The sequence below is a fragment of the Panthera pardus genome, unplaced genomic scaffold (genome assembly GCF_024362965.1).
Source record: "Panthera pardus isolate Hobbes unplaced genomic scaffold, ASM2436296v1 HiC_scaffold_17, whole genome shotgun sequence".
Taxonomy (NCBI): Eukaryota; Metazoa; Chordata; class Mammalia; order Carnivora; family Felidae; genus Panthera; species Panthera pardus.
The window spans coordinates 40,735,048-40,758,390 of NW_026526732.1; the positions used below are offsets into that span (position 1 = coordinate 40,735,048).

General features: G+C 36.2%; 1 protein-coding gene and 1 long non-coding RNA gene across 6 annotated transcripts in view; one reads left to right on the top strand and one right to left on the bottom strand.

The window, feature by feature from the left end:
• LOC109248495 (uncharacterized) overlaps positions 1 to 21,282 on the bottom strand; it is a 48,418-nt gene extending 27,136 nt beyond the window's left edge. For 2 of the 5 annotated variants that reach the window (XR_002072083.2, XR_002072084.2), the window contains exons 1-3: positions 21,068 to 21,282; positions 11,712 to 11,817; positions 1,980 to 2,104 (exon numbers count right to left, since the gene is read on the bottom strand). This is a non-coding gene — a long non-coding RNA (uncharacterized LOC109248495). The remainder of the gene's footprint in view (positions 1 to 1,979; positions 2,105 to 11,711; positions 11,818 to 21,067) is intronic. The other 3 variants (XR_002072086.2, XR_002072085.2, XR_008422900.1) reach the window with 3 other exon arrangements.
• Positions 1 to 23,343, top strand: part of TRDN (triadin) — a 388,796-nt gene that overhangs the window by 146,392 nt on the left and 219,061 nt on the right. The window contains exons 10-13 of the mRNA XM_053904527.1: positions 2,986 to 3,067; positions 19,527 to 19,531; positions 21,855 to 21,908; positions 23,164 to 23,223. Of these exons, the coding sequence (XP_053760502.1) occupies positions 2,986 to 3,067; positions 19,527 to 19,531; positions 21,855 to 21,908; positions 23,164 to 23,223 (201 nt within the window). The remainder of the gene's footprint in view (positions 1 to 2,985; positions 3,068 to 19,526; positions 19,532 to 21,854; positions 21,909 to 23,163; positions 23,224 to 23,343) is intronic.

The following is a 23,343-nucleotide window of genomic DNA, read 5'->3' on the forward strand; positions in this document are numbered from 1 at the left end:
AAAATAAAATGGTCTCAGATTTCAACAGTATTCTCTGACATTATTTGAACATGAAAGAAGACTTTTCTTTATGTCAGTACTAAAGTCATGCGTCATGCTCTACTATGACGTATCTGATTTGTTTTAGTGCTCCCTAGCACAACAAAAACTTGTTCTGAGCTGATAATTCCCCTGTCAGGGTGACTTATAACTGTCACTCTGAAGGTAGGAAGACATCTGGCTTTTTCTTTCTCTGTTTTTTTTTGTTTGTTTGTTTTGTTTTTTGTGTTGTTGTTGTTGTTGTTGTTTGTGTGGTCCTACTTCCCCACTGTGTCCACTGCCTCACAATCTAGCAGTTAGACATTTTAGGGAGCGTGATATAGTTGATTACAGTTGTAGAGAATTTCTGACATAAACTGGATATTGCACTTTCTGCTGCAGAAGGCACCAGTTTGTTTGTTTTAGGAGTCCTACGTATGTTGGCATCCAGTAACTGTTTTTTCACCAGATTCTCTCTGTGTAGAATCTCTTCTCTTAATTTCTTTACCTGGCAAACTAATTTTAGGTCTTCCAATGCAGTTTACAGTTAATCTACTCCAGGGATCTTTCTACAACACCCCCTCTGTATATATTATTTACCATCATCACACTGTATTATAGTAATCTATTATAGTGATCTAAGTCTGTTTTAGTCAGTATATTGGGAACTTCTTTAAGGCAGGGCTGGGGTTTAATGTTTTTGGTATTACTATTATTATTTTTTAATGTTTATTTATTTTTGAGAGAGAGAGAGAGAGAGAGAGCACAAGCAGAGGAGGGGCAGAGAGAGAGGGTGAAACACAAAATCTGAAGCAGGCTCCAGACTCTGAGTTGTCAGCCCAGAGCCCGACATGGGGCTCAAACTCACAAGCCATGAGACCATGACAGGAGCCAAAGTTGGATGCCTAACCACTTATTATTGATGCATAATAAGTGCTCACTGAAATGTTTTTAAAATAAAATAATGACTTTATAGTTCTTCCAGGAAAATCTAAAAAGATTTTAGGGTATAAAATATGAATAATTCCTTTCGAAAGAATTTCATATATTTTTGAAATAAATTTCTAAAAAGCTTATCAAGACTATAAAAGATTGAGATTTTACATCACCACTGTTCATGAAAGTATGACCTGGAAAGAAGTGACTTAGATTGAATAGGCACCATTCTATGAAGATATTTCTGAAAGCCTTAGTATTTAGAAACAATTGATTTATATTCATGGCCACTTGTACTTTAAGTTTTAATCATTTAATTGACTTCTTCCTAAATCTAGATTCTTCCTAGATTTAAAAGCTACAAAATATCAGCCTACTTTAGAAATATTTTCTTCAAGAACAGCTCTCTAGAAAGATTTGAGAATGGATATTTACAAGTATACATCCTTTTGACTTATGAAGTAAGTAGAGACTGAGTCTCCCACCTGCAGTCATGGACTCCCTTATAGAAGACGACCCTTTTCTGGCAGTGGGAAAGGGGCTTTGAGCACCTCAAATCTGGAGCCTACATGGAAATTCAGCTCACTTCTTAGGAGCTGAATGGCCTGAAAACCTGTTCACTTTAGTTTTCAAACCATAAAGTGAGAATACACCTACTCCTAAGGATCTTGTGAAAATTAAATGACTTAATGTATCAAAACTGATTGGGATTGTTCTAGGCATAGAGTAAGCAGTATGTAAATGTTAGGTAGGGAAAAATAATGGAGATCAAACTTTCTGTAGAGTGCCCAGCCTCATCTTCTCTTTGTACACTGAAAGAGGAACTTTCATGTTGCCATCTGTTTCTATCAGATCTTTGCTCTCATTAGGAAAAAAAATTAATAATAATACGGATCGATACTTTTCTAGGTATATGACTGGCGTGTCATGAAACAATGTGCTTTTATGCATGCTTGAATATGCTCAAGAATCAACCTAGATGGTCTAACCACTATAAGGGAATCCTATAATGAATGGAGACTAACCGCTATTTGGCAAGAGGGTCCAGGATTCCTCCCTTCTCACCACCACAGAAGGTGGTGTGTGTGCCTCTCCAGTTGCTCTGCTTGCTAATCCACAATTCACCAGACCAAACTAATTTTGACAAATTCTAAAAAAAAAGGAAAACTTCCAGTAAGCAGGCAGGTCTGCTGACATTTGATAATATCTAGTTGTCAGTGAGATTTCAGAAGGTGCCTATGCCCACACCAATTCCTGGATTTAAAAGAAACACACAGCAGAAATTTGTGGAATGAAAATTAATGATAAAACATTTTGCAGGCATTTCATACGGGATCATATGTTAGTTAATGTTTACAGTTCATGGCCTGGATGGTTTTGGTTAATTAAAGAAATCACTTGGGATAAGGAAGCACTCAGAAACGATTGTGGGTTTTTATACAGTTCATAATAAGCCCAGAGACTTGAGGGAGCCTTTCAAGGCTCTATAAAACTGAATATATTTTCCCTTTGGCCCATTATTTACTCAACTGCAGGTCATTTACTTCAGCAGGAGAAAATGTACCTGTTCAATATCAAAAGGCCCATGAATTTTAACCTTCTTTTATTGCCCTATTATATCATTTGAGAATTTTAAGTTAAATGAAAAAAATGGTGATTTTTCTCTATATTAGGACTCCTCTCAGCTTCTGTGATTTTAGTTTCCATAATTTAAAGTGCATATTGAAAATAAATTGCTTTATTTGATTGCATGTAGATTTTCCATTAATGAAGTCCAGTAGATATATTTAACATTGTATATACATCTATGAAAAGTAATATATTCAGAAATAGCTCTGAAGATAACGGAACCTGTGTATGTATCCACTTAAAGATCTCACCTAATAACAATTTTCTTATTGCATAATAATATGAATTTATACTTCAGATTATGAATTATGCATGTTGGGGAAGGATCTAGCTATTTTAGTTGAGGATATTAAATTTGTTAATACTTTTTTTTCAATACCCACTCCTGCATTGTGTGCACAGGACAAAGCCCAGCCGTACCACCTCCATTACCAACAGAACGAGCTTCCAGACCCACTCCGGCATCACCTACTCCTGAAGGCAAGTATTTTGTGTTTCCAAAGTTCTCCTCTATTATAGATAAAGTAGAATGCAGAGAAACAAAAAACAATAGTAACAGCAGAAACAAAAAATCCATATTTTCTTAAATAGTGTTGGTACATCTAAGCTACAGTTTCCTTTCCCTGAAATTACAACTTGCTGTCTTTTGGAAAACCAAAATTTTTCCTCTTAAGATTTTATACTGGTGATCATCAGCTTCCAGAAGAATGACCAGCTTCATGCTCTGGAAATCAAGCTAGAAAGTACAGAGACAAATAGTCAAGGATATGTCATGCAACTCATGCAGTTTTACCACAACTTGACCAATTTAGTGTCTTTATGACTCTAGGACAGAGTTTCTGGGTTTAAATCTGAGTTTCACCTCTTACTAGTTTTGTACATTTTCATTTACTTAAACTCACTCTTCATGAGTTTTATCACCCATGAGATGAGTTGAAAATAGTACTGAGCTCATAGAATTAGTGTGAGGATACAATGGTGTGTATGTGTGTGTGTGCCAGTTTATAAGCACTTTATAAAATTAATGACTAAGACTGCTGCTATTAATTAGTTCTTCAAAATATGGTGTTTGGGGATTGGCAAAATTAGGGGAGGCAAGTGTCATCACAATCAATTTTTCAAAAGCATTTGTCTTCATTTATTCATTCAACTATCATTTATTAAATTCCAACCATGGGATCACATCAGGTATTGCCCAAAGTACTGGAGATTCAAAGATTAATAGAAAATAGTTCCTGTCCTACCAAGACTCAGTTTACAGGTGTAAAATTAAAAGTAATTAAAGAGGAGCCAGATATAAAACACAAAGAATTAAAGCCAAGTGCACCACTACTTTTTTGCAAAGGTACAGATGGAGGTCTCCTTCAGACCATCATAGCACCCCTTCCACTCCTAGCTCTGTCAAACACTGAAAAGGACCTTCTGTGTGTGTGTGTGTGTGTGTGTGTGTGTGTGTGTGTGTGTGTATGGACACAGACTGCTTACCCAGGTTCCACACCCATCTGTCCAGCAGCTACCTGTCAACTTTGCTCACCCCATGAGTTCAGCATCCCCAGAGAAAGAACTGTCTCGCAGAAAAAAGTCAGAGTCCTAGGACCTGAAGTGTAAGAGAGGAAAAAATTTCAGGTGGACACACCCTGTCATCCCCACAGACCCTTAGACCTAGGGCAGGATGTAGCCAGAGGAGGGCCCATAGAGCCCTGTAAAGCACAGAACCTACGGGAGGCACCTTGGTTGCTGGGTTCTAAGAGTTGTGGTGATTACCACCATAAGATAAGAACCAAAATAGAAATCAGTGCTGAGTACCGTGGAAGCTTAAAGAAGGGAGAGCATAGCTCTGCTTGGAAGAGGTGAGGAGAATTCCAGGAAAGGCTTCTCTGCAGAAGTGACTGTGGAGCTTAAATCCCAAGAATATGGAAGAATACGCAAGGAAGGCAAGAACATTACCAACAAAAGAATTGGCATATGCAAAAACATGGAGATGAGAAAGAAAGAGGTTTTGTTCAGATACTCCTAAGTACTTCATCCTGGAGAGAAAGAAGGCAGCATGAAGAGGGTCTGGGACAGATGAAAGGGCATGCAAAGGACAGATCACGAAGTGCCTTATAGGCTAAGCTTGGGATTTATATTTATCTTTAAATTTTTGTTATAAAGCATTGAATAGTAAAATAAATCAGCAATATACGCAGCCTGCAGATACATTTATCAACATTTTCTATTCTTACTTATCCAAACTTTCTTTTGTTTCCTTTTTTTCTTCCTTTTTTTTACTGCTTATATTTTTATTACTTTTGCAGATCTCTGATATCATGCTATTTCATCCAGCTAAGGAATTTTTATTTCCTTTTAAAATTTTTGACATGTTTACATGGTTCAAATTTTAAAAATTACAAAAATGATGTAAGCTAGTGGAAAGTTACCTTTCTGGCCCTATGCACTAACTACACAGTTCTCCTTGTAGGCAACCAATGTTAGCTCCTTCCAGAGATATTCTGTGCATATACAAGCAAAATATTTTCACCTCAGCTAAGTAATTTTTTTTTCTATAGACGATAAGGAATTTCCCATAGATGAGATAGATATGTTCATTTTAAAAGGACAATTTGACTGCCATCTTGCTGGTCTAGACAGGTGGTATGAGAGTGACTGCAGACACTTGAGAAGAGAATAGTCCAACTAAGTTGTAATGCAAGCACTTAACAGTGATGTAACGGTTGGAGAGAGCAGGTAGATCGGAAAAGTACCTGGAAAGGGAATCAATCGGTTAAAGTATCTGATTACTATACATGCAGAGATGCAACAAGTAATTAAAATGACTCCGGCTTTCTGAATTAGATATCGAGGTGGACAGAGGTGCAGTTAACTAAGATGGGAAACCACTGAAATAAAACAGGCCTGGTGAGGAGAAGCAGGATGGTCATGGGTTTAGGACAGACTGGTACACGACAGTTTCACATGGGCTTCCAGGTAGAATTACTGAGCAGACCATGCTAAATTGGCACATGGAACTCCAGAAAATATTATATGGCTGTTATCTGGAATTATATACTCATGTAAGCTGTCCTTTCCTCTATGCCTTACTTATCTTCTATCCCCCAAACCCCATCCCCAGATGAAGCTCCATAATGAGAAGGAAATGTCTGAGAAGTTCAGTTCATTTCATGTATCCAAACCCCTCTTTCAAAGGGGACCAGGTCTTATTGAACATTTCTTGTTACCTAGAGGGATTGTGGGAATTCTGTGTCTCTGAAAATAGTGATTTACAGCCTGTGATCTAGAATCACACAGATCTGTATCCAAATTCTGATTTTGCCATTTTCTACCTGGAGGAACAAATGCAATAACTAAACTTTTAGCCTGTTTATTAGTAAAATACTGATACTCATATTACCTGTCACAGAGAGGTCTTGTAAAGACAGAATAGAGCTACAAATATTTCAATTATTATTACTGTGTTTGATATTCATAAACTTAGGAATTCTCCTTCAACTGCATTTTATTGATTTAAGACAACTTTTCACAAAGAATAGTTTGCAGATAGTCAGCACCAAAATCAACTGTGAAGCTTCTTAAAAATTCATATTCCCACCATATCTTAGACCTAACATATCAGATTCTCTGGCAATTCAGAGAGGAAAGAAATCTCTATTTTTATCAAGCTCCTCAGTTGAATCTTATACACACTAAATTTTGAGAACCTTTGGTTTACGTCCATGTGTAAAAAAACCTTACAGATGCAACAAACTGTTTTACACCAAACACCTAAACTTGGTAGCCTGTTTCAAATAGTCTTTTCTATTTTGTTTTAATTAAATGAAATTAATTAATTTAATTTAATCTGAATGCCTTGGTGAGAGATGCATTATCCAATTGACTACAGACCAAACGATCCTTTTGGCTATACATTTATATTTCACACAGCTAATAGCCAGGGAAGGATTTGGGTAGCTGTGCAGGTGATGTTTTCCTTTGGTTGTGTTCTGATATCAGCATGTTCTATGCACCTTCTGTCCAGATCCTGACCAAGTCACACCTGCAGTTATGCTCTCTGCAACTCATATTTATTTAGAATATTATGTTTTCTGTACTTACATGAATTTTACATTTGATATTTCAAAACCTTGTAAAGTACACATTATTAAGGATTAACAAATGTAGGTTTGAAATTTATTTATTTATGCTAAGTTAGTAAATAGCAGATCTGGGTTTCCAGCCCAGAATTTCTAGTTCTATGCCCAAGGATCTTTCTCATATACTGCTATGAAGACATCAGCATTTGAGGCTCCTACCTTCATGTCTTCTGAGGCCTCAACAAGTTTTGGAAGATGAAGATATAAAGTGTTGTGCTTTAGATTTCATGAAGTTCTGTGATAGAAACATCATGTTCTGATCTTAGTATAGAGAAACCTAGCAATGCTTCTTAAAATTTAGTGTGCGCACAAATCTCCTAGGGCTCTTGTGAAACTGTGGATTCAAATTTGGTAAGTCTAGTGTGGGGCCTGAGATTCTGCATTTTTACCAAGCTCCCAATGTTTGCTGATGCTTCTGGTCTAGGACTCCATCTCAGTAGCAAATCCCTAGGTGATTTAGAGGGAAGTGGAAAGCAATTAAATATTTCTAAAAATGCTTTTAATTTAGTGCTAGTCACCTAAATGACCTGTAATTGGCCAAATGTCCTTCAGAATGACTAAAATGTCACCCATGGAGAAATTTTGACTGCTACTTGTCTGGGAAAGAACAATAGTTTTCAAGTCAAGTACCTAAGCATTCTAGAAAGGCTTGCAAGAGAGCAAGAGAAATGCCAGTGGGAATGGGGGGAAAGGTTACATTATACTTGCAAATTATAATAACCTAGTGTACAGTATGTAAAATATTTTGATTTGGCCAGCTACACAAATGGAATGAACTAGTAGCTTTAAGCTTTAAATAAAATCCTGTATCATCTGTTAATCAGTGGTATATCAATACCCATCTAAAAAAAAAAAGAATTTTTTTGGTCATTAGAGATCACAATTTAATGTAAAGTACATGTAAAATCTTACTCCAAGACTCCAAATCAACAATGCTTCCTGAATTTTTAGAGAACAGTCCAGGACTAGTCCCAGGTTTGAAACCTTTGTCTCCCATCCAAAACTGCCGCACACACATTTTATTGGGTCCACACAAGTTTTCTACGTACTGATTTTTAAGTGTGGTCATCTTGAATATGGGGAGTTTCCCATTGTTTCCATCAACTGCCACACCTCTGTTTCACCCTTTCACTCATTTGGCTCTTGATGTCATTTCTGTGTGTGACCATTATGTGAAGACAATTCCTCTCGATATTATAATTTCTTAAATTCCTGATCAGCACTGGATGTCTTGGTTTGCAAGAGCTGCCAGACAAAACACAACAGATCAGGTAGCTTACGCAACGGAAACTTCTCATAGTTCTTTAGGATGGAAGTCTCAGATCAGAGTGCCATGATGGTCAGGTTTCTGGAAAAAGCCCATGTCCTGGCTTGTAGACATCTACTCCTTGCTATCTTCACATGGTGAAGAGAGAGCTCAAGTGGCTCTTCCTGTCCTTGGGACACAGTTCTATGGGATCACGGCTCCTCTCTTACGACCTCATTTAAGCTTAATTACCTCCTAAAGGCCCCATCTCCATCCAGTACAGTCATATGGGGGTTAGGGCTTCATGTGTGTATTTGGAGGAGACACAATTCAGTCCTTAGCACTTGGTAACCTCTGAGCCTCATTATTAGTAAATTAGCCGCTTAAATGTTTACCTTATACAATTAGAATTGTTTAAATATTTCTTTTTGCGTAGTTGATGATTTGCCTTTGCATTTCTATTATATGTGGTTTCTCACCAGTATAAATTCCCAACTTGTATCATCTTTTGCATATGCTTGATATTGATAGGAGTTAAATATTTTTAAAAATGTCTTAATTGGACTCAAATGTAACTGAGTTATACTGAAAATAATAAAACCAAAACTGAGTAAACTCATCACTAGCAATTATTGTATATCATTTACCTAGCTAGTAAGCAGATTATTTAGAAAAAAATGCTCAGAACTCGAGAGAGAGAGAGAGAGACAGAGACAGAGAGAGGTCAGAGTCACATTTTGTTTGGCATTTGGACTATAAGAGCTTGTGTTACTGGAGATAATTTGACAAAAAACTGACAAGTGACTCTGTCACTGCCCCAATGTTCACAGGACAAGGGATAGCCTATAAATAATAGTGTCACCTTAAGTTTCATTGGATTCTAATTCTGTTGTTGTTGTTGTTGTTGGGATATGGACATAAATCAAGGAACTCCAATTCCCCAATTTGAGACAGATTTTGATAGATTATTCAAGTGTTTGGCTCCAGTTTATCTCCTACAAGAGGTTCATAAAACACCAAGTAGAAAATGTTTTGCCTATCAGTCTGTCACTTGGAAAAGGATGTGTCATTTGTAAAGTGGGACACTTAGGCTTCTATTGTTCTATTAAAGAGCTATTTAATTTGACATTTTATCCTGGAACCCAATATGGTGTTTAAGTGAATAACATAATGATGCAGGATTACAGGGCTTTTGCTAGTATCTCCTTTTACTCCCAGAGAAGGAGTCTTTATGCTGAGAACACTGGCCCTGAACAGGTTCCCAAGGAGTCCATGCTATCAGGCGATGCTGAGATCATGGGCTTTGTCAAGGCTTGCAGATGTGCCTGCAACTTCATTAACATAATTGATTAGGAACTAGGACATATTTAGTATTAATCAAGCTGTTTTTAGTGAGGTTGATTATGCACAGTCCTTGATGCACTATTTTAGTCTGAAACTTCCTTAGGACCAAGTTGCAAGAAAATGGCATTACGTAAAAAGGAAACTGCATGTGACACTAACGTATGCTATTTGATTTGAGGAATACAGATAGAACAGGTAAAATGTGGGAGCTTAAACATATTTTGCATTTTTTTTGTTTTAAGAAAGTAGAGCTTATCTATACACTGGATTATTAAATTTGTTCACAGGACATTGGCAACAGTTTAGAATTTTAACAGATTTTAAAAAATCATGGACCTTGCTGTGAATGAAACTGCTCTCATGTCTGTGAGGCCCTTAAAAGCTTCTGTTGTGTTTTCATGGCACTGAAAACAAGGAAAATCAGTTTCTCACAGCACACACTTCCTTCTTGGAAATCTTGGTGTGCTTCTCAAGCTATTTGTCTCATGCCTTGAAAATGTATCTTGCCGTCCTTTAACTTCGCTCCTCTCCCCACATCACATGTTTGCACATCATAATGAAGTTTTTATTGCTTTAAATATTTGGATGTGAGGACTGATTGTATATTAAATCAGTTGTTTCCTTTGACTCCTCCTATATTTTTTAGGATATGTCTGGCCATGGAAAGTTGGCTACAATAGCATTAAACAAATCTCATATAACAATCACATCATGTAATCATTTCTGACATTGTCAATTGGCATTTAATTATGGATATAACTTAAAAGGGACTAACTTAAATATAATATTAATTCTCACATTCTTTCTAAAACAGTATTACATTTTGTGACAGAATTCCCATATCCACTGGGAGCTCTCCTGGGGCTCAAAAGACTGCAGGTTCAAAGAGCCACTAAAGCTACCACTTACCTCATTAAGAGAGCTTATCTACTGAGTTCCTCCCCCAAAGAAATGGCAACTGTTATATTAACATTAGGTTATTCTTATGTTTAGCCACTTTATCATCAAATGTTCATCAGAACTGTATTTCTCAGGAGGAATTAGCCCCTGACTCCTCTCAGACAGAATCCTCAGTGATTAAACAAATAGCTTCAGGCAACATTTTCCCAACCTCACCCCATCACCAAAAAAAAAAAAAAAAAAAAAAAAGTTGCTTCATAAAATCGTAGTAGAAGCACAGTTACCAGATATGATCCCATTATTTTTTAATCAACAATGCGAAAAGATTTTTTTCTTTCCCCCTACTCAACATGGACATCTCCCACAACATCATGTTTTTTGTTGTCATTGTTCTCTAAAGAATAGAAGATTTCTACTCACATGTAATTATTCAACATTTAGTGTAAAATTGTCACAACTTGTCTATTGTGGCAAATATGTGGAAAGAAGTTATGTGATCCTTTATTAACTATATATCTTATGCTTAAGTTACTTTTAATATTCCATTATAAACATATAATTTACATAAATAAAGGCAAATATAATAAGGTAAATAAATACTGTATACCCTATCATCTTCTTGAATAAATACACAATTGGTACTTAGTACGGCAATTGTAAATAATATAATAAATGCCATCATCCATATGTGGGCAAAAGAACTCTAGAGAGAAGGCCAAGGACTCAGCTTCTAATCCCAGCTTTGACACTAATCAGTTATATGACCTTTGACAAATCAACTGACTTTAGGATCTCCATTTCTTCACCTGTAACGTGTGGGGACAGAACTTAAATGGTCTCTTTCTTTAAAATGTTTGTTTGATGTTTATTTTTGAGAGAGAGAGAGAGAGAGAGAGAGAGAGAGAGAGAGAGAGACAGAGTGTGAGCAGGGGAGGGGCAGAGAGAGAGAGAGAGGGAGACACAGGCTCCAGGGTCTGAGCTGTCAGCACAGAGCATGATATGGGGCTTGAACCCATGAATCATGAGATCATGACCTGAGCTGAAATCACATACTTAACTGACTGAGTCACCCAGGTGCCCCTAAATGGTCTCTTTAAGTCCCTTTTTACTTCCACCCAAGGATTTTAAGCTTATTGTTTTCAGGCTGATGGGTTGGTAATTAACTGCCTTAAGAGCAGAGGGAGGACTTAATGGCTTTGTACAGAGGTTAAATAGCTACCAGAGATGTTTACAGTATGCTTGTGGTCTGGATAGAGATATCTACTTGGGACAACCAGGCATGCCCCTATGCAATGAATAGTACCACGATGCATTATTTACTGATGTACAGAAGTAAGTTGTACAGACCATAAAAGCTGTAAAAGTTAGGATGAAGATGAGATATGAGTGAGGCAAGGCTATACAATGAAATCACAAGACTTGCATTGGGCCATAAAGAGTGGTTTGGTAGGATTTGTGTAGAGGAGAATGAAGCATTATAGGAAACTTATTATAAAATTATTTCTTACCATAAGATGAATCCGAGGACAATGTTCTACAGGAGCTAGTAATGTTTTATTTACAATTATATTAAACCAAGAACTTTATCACCTTAGCTCTTCAGTGAGATATATCCTAAGAAGCAAAGAGCATAAAATAATAAAATAGAAATTTGGCCCCAGTTCTTATTCCATTAACTCTATGACACAATGAATTTTATTGAACTTTAGGCCAATATAATATTTTTCTTTGTTTTGTGGTGAAATAAACTTATCTCTTTCAGCAATTTTTGGTGGAATTGACCTTTAGGTATTAATTTTGATAAAATATATAAACCAAACTACTTTCACTAGTTATTTAACTTAGAAACTTAACACAACTAAATGAAATAATGTGTATAACAACTTAGCACATTTTTTAGCACAGTTAGGTACTCAACCATTAATTGCTCTTATTGTTATTATTTTTATCAGGAAATTTCTCTTATATGTATAATAAATCATTAAATATTATGGTAGTTTTAATTGGTATCTCTAGAAGATAATAATGTGTTAGTGGCATTAGTCAGTATATGTGAAACTCTATATAATTTCTTAGTATAGAATTTGGTTCATATCCTGAAGGGTTTTATACACACAGCTAAAGATTTTATGCCACCTCACAGACTACATGATCCTGCTAAAGCAATTGAGCAAAGGAGTATGATCAGATTCACATTTTAGATTTATTGCGTCAGCCATAGAAAGAATGGATAGCTGAGCGGTGGAGATGGGGGTCTGGAGATGAGACAATTATAGGAGGCTACTGCTCATGAGGAAAAATTATGCTACTTTTCTTTTGAACAATTCCATTTAACCCTCAAAACAACTCCAAGCAGTACATATGATTTCACATCATTTTAGAATTTAGAGCTGATCAGAGAAATCTAGTAAATTGCCTAGGAGAACACAGCTATAACAGTGATATACAATTGACCTTCAAATAATGTGGAGACCTAAGGCACTGCTCGCCTCCTCCTAGCAGTCACAAATCCATGTATAACTTTTGACTACTAGAAAACTTAAGTATTAATAACCTACTGTTGACTGGAATCCTTATTGATACATAAATAGCTGATAATACATATTTTATATGTATTATATACTGTATTCTTAAAGGAAACTAGAAAAAAGGTTATTAAGAAAATCATAAGAGAAAATATATTTATACTACTGCATTTATACTACTGTATATTTATACTCTATTTATTAAAAAAATCCATTTGTAAGTGAACCAGTGTGATTCAAATGTTGTTCAAGGGTCAACTGTAATTGGAATTAGAAGCCAGGTGTCTCATATCCAGGTTTAGACTGCATTATTTTAAGACTAGCAATTAAGTGTTAGGGTTGAGCATGATTGCTAAAGTCTGTGTGACCTGAGTAAATGAATGGCATTAAGAAGAAGAACAGGTTTGGAGAGATGATAATGAGCTCAGTTTGGGGCTTGTTGAGTATGTAAGGGTCCCTGGCATATCAAGATGCAGAGGTATGGTGAGACATCCCAGGGCTAGCAAAAACAGGAAGGCTCTATCAGTCCTAAGCCTGAAGAGGTAGAGGAATGGAGTGGTTTACAAAGCCAAAAGCCCTGTAACTCTAAGAGAGATGCTCAGTCAGAGCTATGTCCTGCATTAAGACAACACATCATCAAAATTCTGTAAAATGATGTGTGTAATATCCTCGATAAGCCTGGGAGGGAATTGGATGATAACTCTTTTTTGTTTATTTTTAATTTTGAGAGAGAGAGCGCGCGCGCGCACACACACACACACACACACACACACACACACACACACACGAGTGGGGGAGGGGCAGAGGGAGACAGAGACAGAGAGGGACTATCTTAAGCAAGTGGAAGAATGTCAAGAAAAAGGGAAAGAAGAAGGGAAAGAAATGGGAGTTTTTCGTGGATTATGAAATATAAATACATTTTAATAGGAATTAAATATATTTCATAAGAAACTTGTGTCTCTAGAATTTTTCTCTCTTGTCATTTGGTTCTGACTTCCCACCACTGATTATTGGAAAGACTTTTTTTCTGAGACATTTACTTTTTCCTATTGACCTATGTGTAAGGGAAGTTTTTTCTACCCCTACACATCTAACAGTATAGTTAGGGTTGATCTGATTTGACCCTCCAGCAGGAGTGTTTATGGTGGGGATCAAGGGGTGGCATCCACAAAGCAGGAAAGAGTAAAGGAGCCATTTGTTGATTAGAATCTGTTATTTGTTCTCTCATAACTTTTATCATCGTATCAAGAAAGTAGTTTTTACCCAGTATTTTGATCTATAAAGGAACAGAGAGGAAGTTAAGGATGACGTGGGCTGTGAATATGTGTGAACATGATCTATTAGTAGCTTTCTTATTATGGCATTCTGATTAAAACCTCTCATGCCAGCAAATTTTTCTCATAAAACATTTTATAAAAAATAACTGGATCCCTCCAAAGCTCTACTTTGTAAGTACCAGTATTTCTTTATAAAACATTTATTTGTTATTTGTGTCAGCTTAACCTAAATGTTTCCTCCTCTTAGACGAATTTGTTACAATTCCAAAAGATACTTTTCTTCTTCTCTAGAACAAAATGCATCTTTAAAGCCAGGTCAGTTTTAGCCAAATGGAGTAGAGTCTTGGCAACTGGTAACATAATAAAGGATTTATTGTTTTAATGTTTTTGTTTGATGTAATGTTTTGATGTTTAATGTTATGTTTAATGTTTTAAACATTAAACATGTAAAAATTTTTGATCTACTAGAATAGACCTTATATGTGGAAAGAGAAAACAAAAAGTTTTGTTACTACTTTGGTATAGTTCATGAGAGAGGATGGAATTTATGTAGCCCATGAGTTAAAATAAACCCAAATTCAACATATTAAAATGATTACAACTTTAAAGTTGTACTCTTTGAAAGGATACTTGTTTCCTTTTTAATATTGATGTCCATTAGACATATTATTAAAAATGGAAAGGTTTCCATTGAAAATCAGACTTACACACATGTCCAATAACTCTTAGTAATTTTAAAGTCAAATTGTTTTTGAAAATAACTATTCAGTCTTTTTAATTTATTTAGTAAATCAAGTCCTAACTTCTCAAGGATCTGTTATAAAAATAGCAGTATCTTTGAAATGGTGCTATAAGGGGATATATATTTCAATTTTGAAGGATAACCAGCTTTTTCTCTAAATACTGATGAATTTGTCACAAAAAGAAAAGTTTAATTTTCTGATGTTTCTAGGCATTCTTTAAAAAAATAATGTTTATTTATTTTTGAAGGAGAGAGAGACAGAGCATGAGCAGGGAAGGGGCAGAGAGAGGGGGAGACACAGAATCAGAAGCAGGGTCCAGGCTCTGAGAGGTGAGCACAGAGCCCACAGGAGACTTGAACTCACAAACCAAGAGGTCATAACCTAAGCTTAAGTGGGATGTTTAATGGACTGAGACACCCTGGGGGAGGCCCTCTAGGCATTCTTAACATTCCATATGTAATGAAATACTTTTGCAATCCATTTCCAGATACAGATAAATATATATAAAAAAAATTAAGATGAAAATATGGCAAAAGTAATCTCTTGTAAATAATATGATACTGAAAATGAAAAGGTGTTAGAAAACAATCTTATCTTTATGTTTTTCTTACCTTTACTGAAAGACACATTGGAAACATTTACAATAAAAGATCTTAAAGAAGCAATAATTTTGCATAAAAATAAACTTTAAAGGGGTTAAAATAGCTCTTCCAAAGTCCTTAAATGTGGGGAGCACTAAAAAAATCAAAACAAAACAAAACACAAAACAAAAGAACAAAAAAAATGGAATTGTACTATAGAAAGCTATCCAGAGATGTGTATGAAGAGGGAGAGCTTCTCACTTAGTGAAAGTCAATAAGCTTTGAGCATTTACTTTCTGAAATGTAAAAGCATTGAGGGAAAAAGAAAAACCAGAGTCTGTCTCTCATCTCTCTCTCTCTCTCTCTCTCTCTCTCTCTCTCTCTCTCTCTCTCACACACACACACACACACACACACACACACACACTCACACAGACACTCTGAGGTTGTCTTTGCTCTTGGACTTCTAGGTAGAAAAGTGAAAAAAAAAAAAACAGATGTGGCAACCTTCATCTATATAAATATAACCCATTCAAAAGTAATGAAATCACTTATCTAAAAAGCTTTTATCATTTTTGAAAGGTTTGAGGGAAATCTATCTTATCCATTTTAAATATCAAGTTTAATTAACATAAGAAACTTTTTTGCAATTTGAAAGCTATCAAAGAATCTTTCTCTTTGCATTCGTTTTTGCATACTAAATTCAGAAGTAGAAAAAAATTTGTCATTATGTCAGAGAACGTCAACCATAAGGGAGCTGAAAGATAAGTTTGACAACACAAAGCAAAAGCTAGAACTTCTTTTCTGTCTAAGGGTCTGTTCACGTGCAAGTTTTTAATAGAATAAGTCCACCTCAAGCTTTATTTTCCATTTGCAGCGAGAGCAGGATGTGTTTATCCTTTAGTTTGGACTCCTTGTTATGTCAATTATAGGATTTGGGAAACTGGGCAAGTGTCTTTTTCCTGAGCAGATTTCCACACAGGTTACAGGAGGTATACAGTTTTTACCTGAGGACCAAGTTAATGCTGACATCTGTAAGGTCAAGTGCTTTATGACCTTAATGAGTGACGTTCCATCCAAACTTAAACACGTATGTTTGCCTTGCTCAGACCATACAAAATAATTATGGAGATCCCTTCTCCACAATCCTTTTGAGACTTAATGAACTGTATTATGGTATCTTGAAAAAGTTTGGACTTACATTGATCAGATCTAGAGTCCTTTGGGACATTTCCTTTGTGAATGGTACTATATCGCTAGGAATTCTCAGCAGCGCCTGGGTGGCTCCACCAGTTAAGCATCCAACTCTTGATTACAGCTCAGGTCATGATCTCACAGTTCTCTGGGCTGACAGTGTGGAACCTGTTTGGGATTCTCTCTTTCCCTCTCTGTGCCCCTTCCCTGCTCCAGCTCTCTCTCTCAAAATAAACTTAAAAAAAAAAAAAAAAAAAGGAGTTTGTAAGAGGTGCCTGCAGGACAGGAGCAGTCACTCTGCACCTCAGTTCCCTCAGCTGGCCGTGGCAATAACACTGGCCACCCTCTGTCCAAACCAGGCTCTACGGGCTATTTCCAACTCTGTGCTTACTTCCCCCAGAAGTAGCTTTTGCAAGTTTCACATGGCCTTCTTGGTTTTGGGCCCCTGCGATGGTTCCCTTAGATTCTACCTTGAATATCCTTCAAAGTCTTTATTATAATTGTAAACTTCCCCACTTATTCCCATACCTAGTGTTCCCGGAGGGAATCTTTTAACACTATAGACCCTGGCAAGGGGTCTGACATAAGGGAAAATAAACGTCTGTTGATTGAGAAAATTGTAATTTTAAAAGTCTCCGGGCAGTCACTGAAAGGTGCGATGGAATTGCTGATTGTGAATTGTTTGTTGTTAATAGCTGATAATGAGAGGAGCTGGCTTCCAAGAATAATTCAGCTATCACTAACAGAAAAGCTAAGGCAAAGACATCGGATTCAGGTTCGGACAGGCCAGTTTAGTTATGCCAGATAATTCAAGTGAAGTCCTTAATTTAGAGAGCTTTGCTGCCATAGCAACCTAATTACAATGTAAAGTGAGGTACTCCTACCAAGATTCTGTAATGTTACATTCCTTCAAGAGTCCCAAATATAATTCAGAGGAAGAAAACAAGGAAAAAAGAAAAATATACATATATTTGTGTTTTATTATTTTACTTTCTTATTCTTCGATACAAGATCGCAGTCCAATGGGTCACTTAACACCACTCAGTGACAGCCAAAGTTCCTCTTAAAATGTAACTCAGCATCATATAATTTCTCTGCTCGAAACCTCTCAGTGGCTTCTTATCTTACAGTAAAATGGGACAGTCATACCATGAACAACAAATTCTATGTTCAAGGTCTTGGCAGATATTTTTCCTTCGTCTCAAAAGTTCTCCCTGATAGCCCAAAGCTCTCTTGCTGTTTTTCAAGACACTTTTCAAATCTTACCCATTCTAAAAGATTTACACTTCTTCCTTAAAAAAAAAAAAATGCAATGCTTCCTTCCACCCTCTTATTCTTTAATCTTCCAAAACAAGCTCTCTTTTCCTGACCCTTATTACCACCTGACATTATATATTCATGTAAATGTATTCATATATATAAATATACATATATATATGAATATATATATAACACACATATTTATTTAAAGCCTTAAAAACTGACTTTTTCCCACATTTAACATTTTTGAAGCCACAGCAAGGCCAGAGACCATACAGTAGCTATTTACAAAGCTAAAACTTTTTTAAGTTGCCTACTCCCAGCAAAATTAAGAAATAATGCAAGAAGCATGCTTCATTTGGAGAATAAAGGGATACATGGGTGAAGAGGGCCCTAAATATGCTCTACTCATTCCCCTGCCTTTTATGGTTGACAATGGAAGAGTTACTCATAGTTACATAAGGCAGCGGCTACTAATTATAGCGAAACCAAGACTGGAATCCACTTCATTCCAGCACAGCACCGCTTCATAACATGTTAAACCTACTGATGTACTTTTTTTCCTGAAGTTTCTTAATATACAGTATTCCAGACACAGCCTCTCTTCATACAGAAAAATAAGAATTCATGTGCATTTTCTTAAATAGATCAATAAATATCGTATCTAGAAAAATTACTGAAGATTCTATGTGGTCAGATTTTTATTGTTTCTAAAATAGCGTAATAGCTACCCGCTGCCAACATTTTATGAACATTCCCTCTGGTCTAGGCACTTCAGCTCAGCGTCTCCATTCTTCACAACAAACCAGCAAAGTAGATTTTATTAGTCCCATTTTTCAAATGAGGACAATGAAATTCAGTGTGTCACAGCACATTGCCCAATTTCCCATAACCAGAAAGGGTCAGAGACAGAATTTAGACCAAGGTCATCCACGCTAGCACCCATGCTTTCTCTCTTGCCTCATGCTTCTGTATGATAACAATGGAGAACTGTAATAATCACTGCTGTCATTGAACTTATCTGCTTGTGTGAAGCTTCCCATGCTCATGGAATGAGTGGGGTTCCAGGCCAACCTTTGCCACTCTAAAGAAATAAAGTGAAAGGGGCAAGATGTGTTGGAATGCATTGTTATAGAACAAACACACCCTTGTTTACATGACTCGGACCAAGAATACATCCATCCTGGCCATAGAAGGTTAGAAGAGAAGCAGCCATCTGGAGTGTAAAATTTGGATACTCCCTACAGTAGAAAAGAAAAGAGGGGACGAACAAAACATAAGTTGAAAATCCAACATTTGCATTTGTTTTCCCATTTTGCTGTGAACAGGCATCTTAGAAAGCTTTAGGATTATAATTAACTATTGTTCATTCTCTGGGTTTGAGATGGCATAAAAACATTTAAAAGCAAGAGAAAAGCCCATTGTAAGGGCTTAGAAAGTAAAAAGTAAGTCATTTAATTTTTCTTTCATCTAATGTTAATTTATGCAGAAGCTAATAACATATTTGTGGCTCAGAGCTGCTCCTTGTGGAGAGGATTTCTCTCTCAACCTGCGTTCCTGTGATCCCTGCCATATAGAGCCATCATTTCAGGGCGTATGACACTTTTGCCAGAGAGAGGCAATACACTGATAAGTTCACATTCTACAGACACGTTTAATTGCTACCCCCTCTGAAAACCAATGGTATTAAATGTTCTAACTCTTCTCTAGCTGCCACAAACAAAATAGCCAACAACTTGGAAGAGAGGGTGAGGATGAAATTAAATATTTGGGTGCATAGTCAGGCGGAAAGGGAAGAGTGTTGTTGAATGTTGAGGGAGATAAAAGTCAGGGGAAGGAGTATTTTCATAAAAGAAATTGGCAGGATATTCTGAGCAGGGTATAATTAAATTGTTGTGTCTTTTATAATTCCATTAATTCCACTGCTGCCAAATCACCTATAGAATAGAGACAATAGTGCTTGAAGAAATGCAGAATCTTCAATTTGATGTTTTAAGTGAATTCACCATGAATAAAGTAAGCCCCATAATGACAGCTTAAAGGTCTAATTCATAAAAATGTTATTAAAGTACATTATTTATACCTGCTTTTTTGTGGACTTCTGCTTTTATTCATGACTCTCTCAGTGTATGGCCATAATCACAGGCAGAGTGTAAATGGAAGTATTAATTCAATCTGAACTAAGGCAAGAATACTGTATCACCACAATAAAATTCCAGTTATATTAATTTAAAGGGCAGAATTTATTGCACAAGAGTATTCTCTTTAAAAGAAATGAAAAGAGTGTCTTCCATCTTATGACCTCAAATATCTACTTTAATTCTGAAGTTCAATGTAAGATTGACTAATTGGCAAGAACTTTTAAATGAAATATTTATTCATCTATATTATGAAACGGAGAGATTTGGATACTGAGTTGTGATCTTATTGTGACTACAGTCTTGCTATTTGATATGGGCTAAGAAATATTTACAAGTAATCTGTATTTTAATTAATCCATATTCTGGCACAAATGTTTAGCAAATGCCAATTCAATTGTCTGGCATATGCATTTATTTAGATAACATGGAAAATACCCTGCTATGTAAAATTTCTCCCAGACAAGCTGAAAGTAATAATACTTAAGTCAAAAGTATCTTTATTCAGAATTTTAAACATGATTTGCATATTTAATATGTATAAACCTTTAGGAAAAGGCAAAGTGGAATTCAAGTGGTTTATTTCTAACTCTGGAACTATCAGAATTGGACTTGTTGACTCTCTACTTCTGACTGGATGGGCTGTAATGGCACACTGCAGACACATTTAGACAGAGTGTGAATATCTTTCTCCCTATGACACCAGCTTATCTCTAGGAGTCATGAAAAGGGGTTCTTTATAAATTATACTTCTAACACTGAAAGTGTTGTCTTTGATCTTGTAGGTAAAAAATCTCTATACCTAAGGGAATGAATTAATTCCTATATTTAATGAGAGGCAGTCATTAGTAGACAATTTCAACATTCATACTAGAACTATGCATTGGATTTCTTCAGCACAGTAACAATCTCATAATATTTCTGGATGATAAAAATCTTTGAATGCTTGGCATCTATATGTGTGAGGAGAGACAAAGGACAGAAACAAAGGTGTTTCAAATATAGGTAAATAGCACCACTAATTGAGGATAAGAATTAGTCATCTTCCAACATTAACTGAACTTAGAGCTGCCTCAAACCTAAAAACACTGAATATTCCATTTCAACAACTTCTACATGACTTTGTTATGAAATGAGTACACTCACCAGAACAATGTCCAGAGATGACCAGTTGTTAACAAGGCTGTGGCTAGGCATTTGAGGTTCCCTCTGCCCCTCAGATTAAGATTTCTCAGATCTCTGAAAAATAACTCTTCCACGAGGAAGTCCAGAGCCACCACATGCTGCTCTGTGTGGGACCCAGACTTACTGCAAACCTCTGGGTGCAGAGTGTGAGCACCCTCGTTGATACAACCACTCAGAAAGGGCAGTGGAACTTATGTCCCCAACACACTGCCAGACAGATGTCACCAGGCTCCAAATGCCTGTTGACAAGAAGCAGATTTGACAAACGGTTAAATCAAAATAGATCACATTAATGGCCTCCTGTACTACTTCTAATGAAACTAAACATCTGAAAGGAAAACAAAAAAAAGTATTTCTTTTAGTTTACCTGCAGTATCTTTCCCAGATATGATGTTTTAATTTCATATATTACCATCTTACTTTAGGCACCAAACAATTGCTTGGTTCAGAAAGCTCAAAGGATCTTGTTCATTATTTATAAACAATATTAACAACCTGCAATTTTATGCATTTACTGTGAGCCAGGCACTATGCGGAGTGCTTTGTAAACATGATCTAACTGAGAGAAGTACTATTATTTTACAAATGAGGAAAATAAGGTTTAGTGAGATTAAATCACTTGCTCAAAGTCACAAAGCTATCTGGAGGCAGAAGTGATTTCACAGTAATCCTTCATTCAAATCTTAGTTTTTCCTTTGTATTACATTTTCCTGAAAGAAATATTTTCAATTTTCTTCTCCAGAAAAAGAAGAGGAAAAGAAGAAAGCTGAGAAGAAAGTGACTTCTGAAACAAAAAAGAAAGGTGAACAATTTAAAAACTAACACAGAAACCAATTAATATCCTTTTACAATACTACTCATAAAGCTCTTGTTTTCTAGGAAAGATATTCCCTTAATAATTTTATTGTTATTGTTGTTAGCAGTCTTGAAATTTATAAATATTCTAAATAAGGTTGAATTGATAAATTTTTAAAAAGAAAATTTATGTCTAAACACTTTTCTAAATTGTTACTGATGGAATTTTTTTCTTACTGAGGAGTGGTACTCAGTTCTCTCTCTGCAAATACAAATATGAAGTTCTTATTCAATTCATTCAGTTTAATAAAAAGTGTCTATCAAAAGGGCAACTATTGAATGTATAAGGAAAAAAAAAACCTAGTTGATTGATATACCGTATTTTGTTATTTAAAAAAAATTGTTTTAATGTTTATTTATCCTTAGAGAGAGAGCAAGCATGAACATGAGCAGGGGAGAGGCAGAGAGAAAGGGGGACACAGAATCTGAAGCAGGCTCCAGGCTCTGAGCTCTGAGCTGTCAGAACAGAGCCTGATGGGGACTGGAACTCTTGAACTGCGAGATCATGACCTGAGCCTAGGCTTAACTGACTGAGCCACCCAGGCACCCTTATTACTTTTAGATGGTTGTTTTCAAATAGTGCATCTGAAGTTTCAAGTGAGCTCCAGAGATTTCTGCTTCTGACATGCTTCCAGTGGCTTGATAGCCCAGAGAACTTTCAATATATTCATTTTAATGTCCTTTAGAAAAACTATTGAGGGGCGCCTGGGTGGCTCAGTCGGTTGAGCATTCTACTTCGGCTCGGGTCATGATCTCACAGTCGGTGAGTTCGAGCCCCGCATCGGGCTTTGTGCTGACAGCTCAGAGCCTGGAGCCTGCTTCAGATTCTGTGTCTCCCTCTCTCTCTGACCCTCCCCGTTCATGCTCTGCCGCTCTCTGTCTCAAAAATAAAAAATAAACATTAAAAAAAACTATTGAATAATAGCAAAATTGATAATGGCATATAATATTTCCATTGTCATGAGAATTTTGTTTTTGAGCTTAGCACAAATTTGCTCCCTTCCTGAGGAGGAAACACAACAGAGGTCCATTTGTGTTAGGAAGGTGCTGGTTTGCTCATATTTGACACTACTGTGGCACGGATTTAGGATTACTCTATAGAAGATGAGTTGGATGCCATAAAGGCAGTCACGTGTGCCCCAAAATACATAAGAATTAAACAGACGCCTAAAATGAGTAAAATTTTCTCATTTTACTACCAGAAAAAGAAGCTGTCAAAAAGAAAACCGACAAGGAAACTGCCGTTGATGTGAAAAAAAAAGGTATTGTACTTTGTTTCCTTAGTCAAGTTATGTTCACAATGTTTGTTCATGAAAGAAGTTTGGGGCGATGTAAACAAACTGGATATAGGTACTTAAATCTGTGCATGTTCAGGCTGTCAA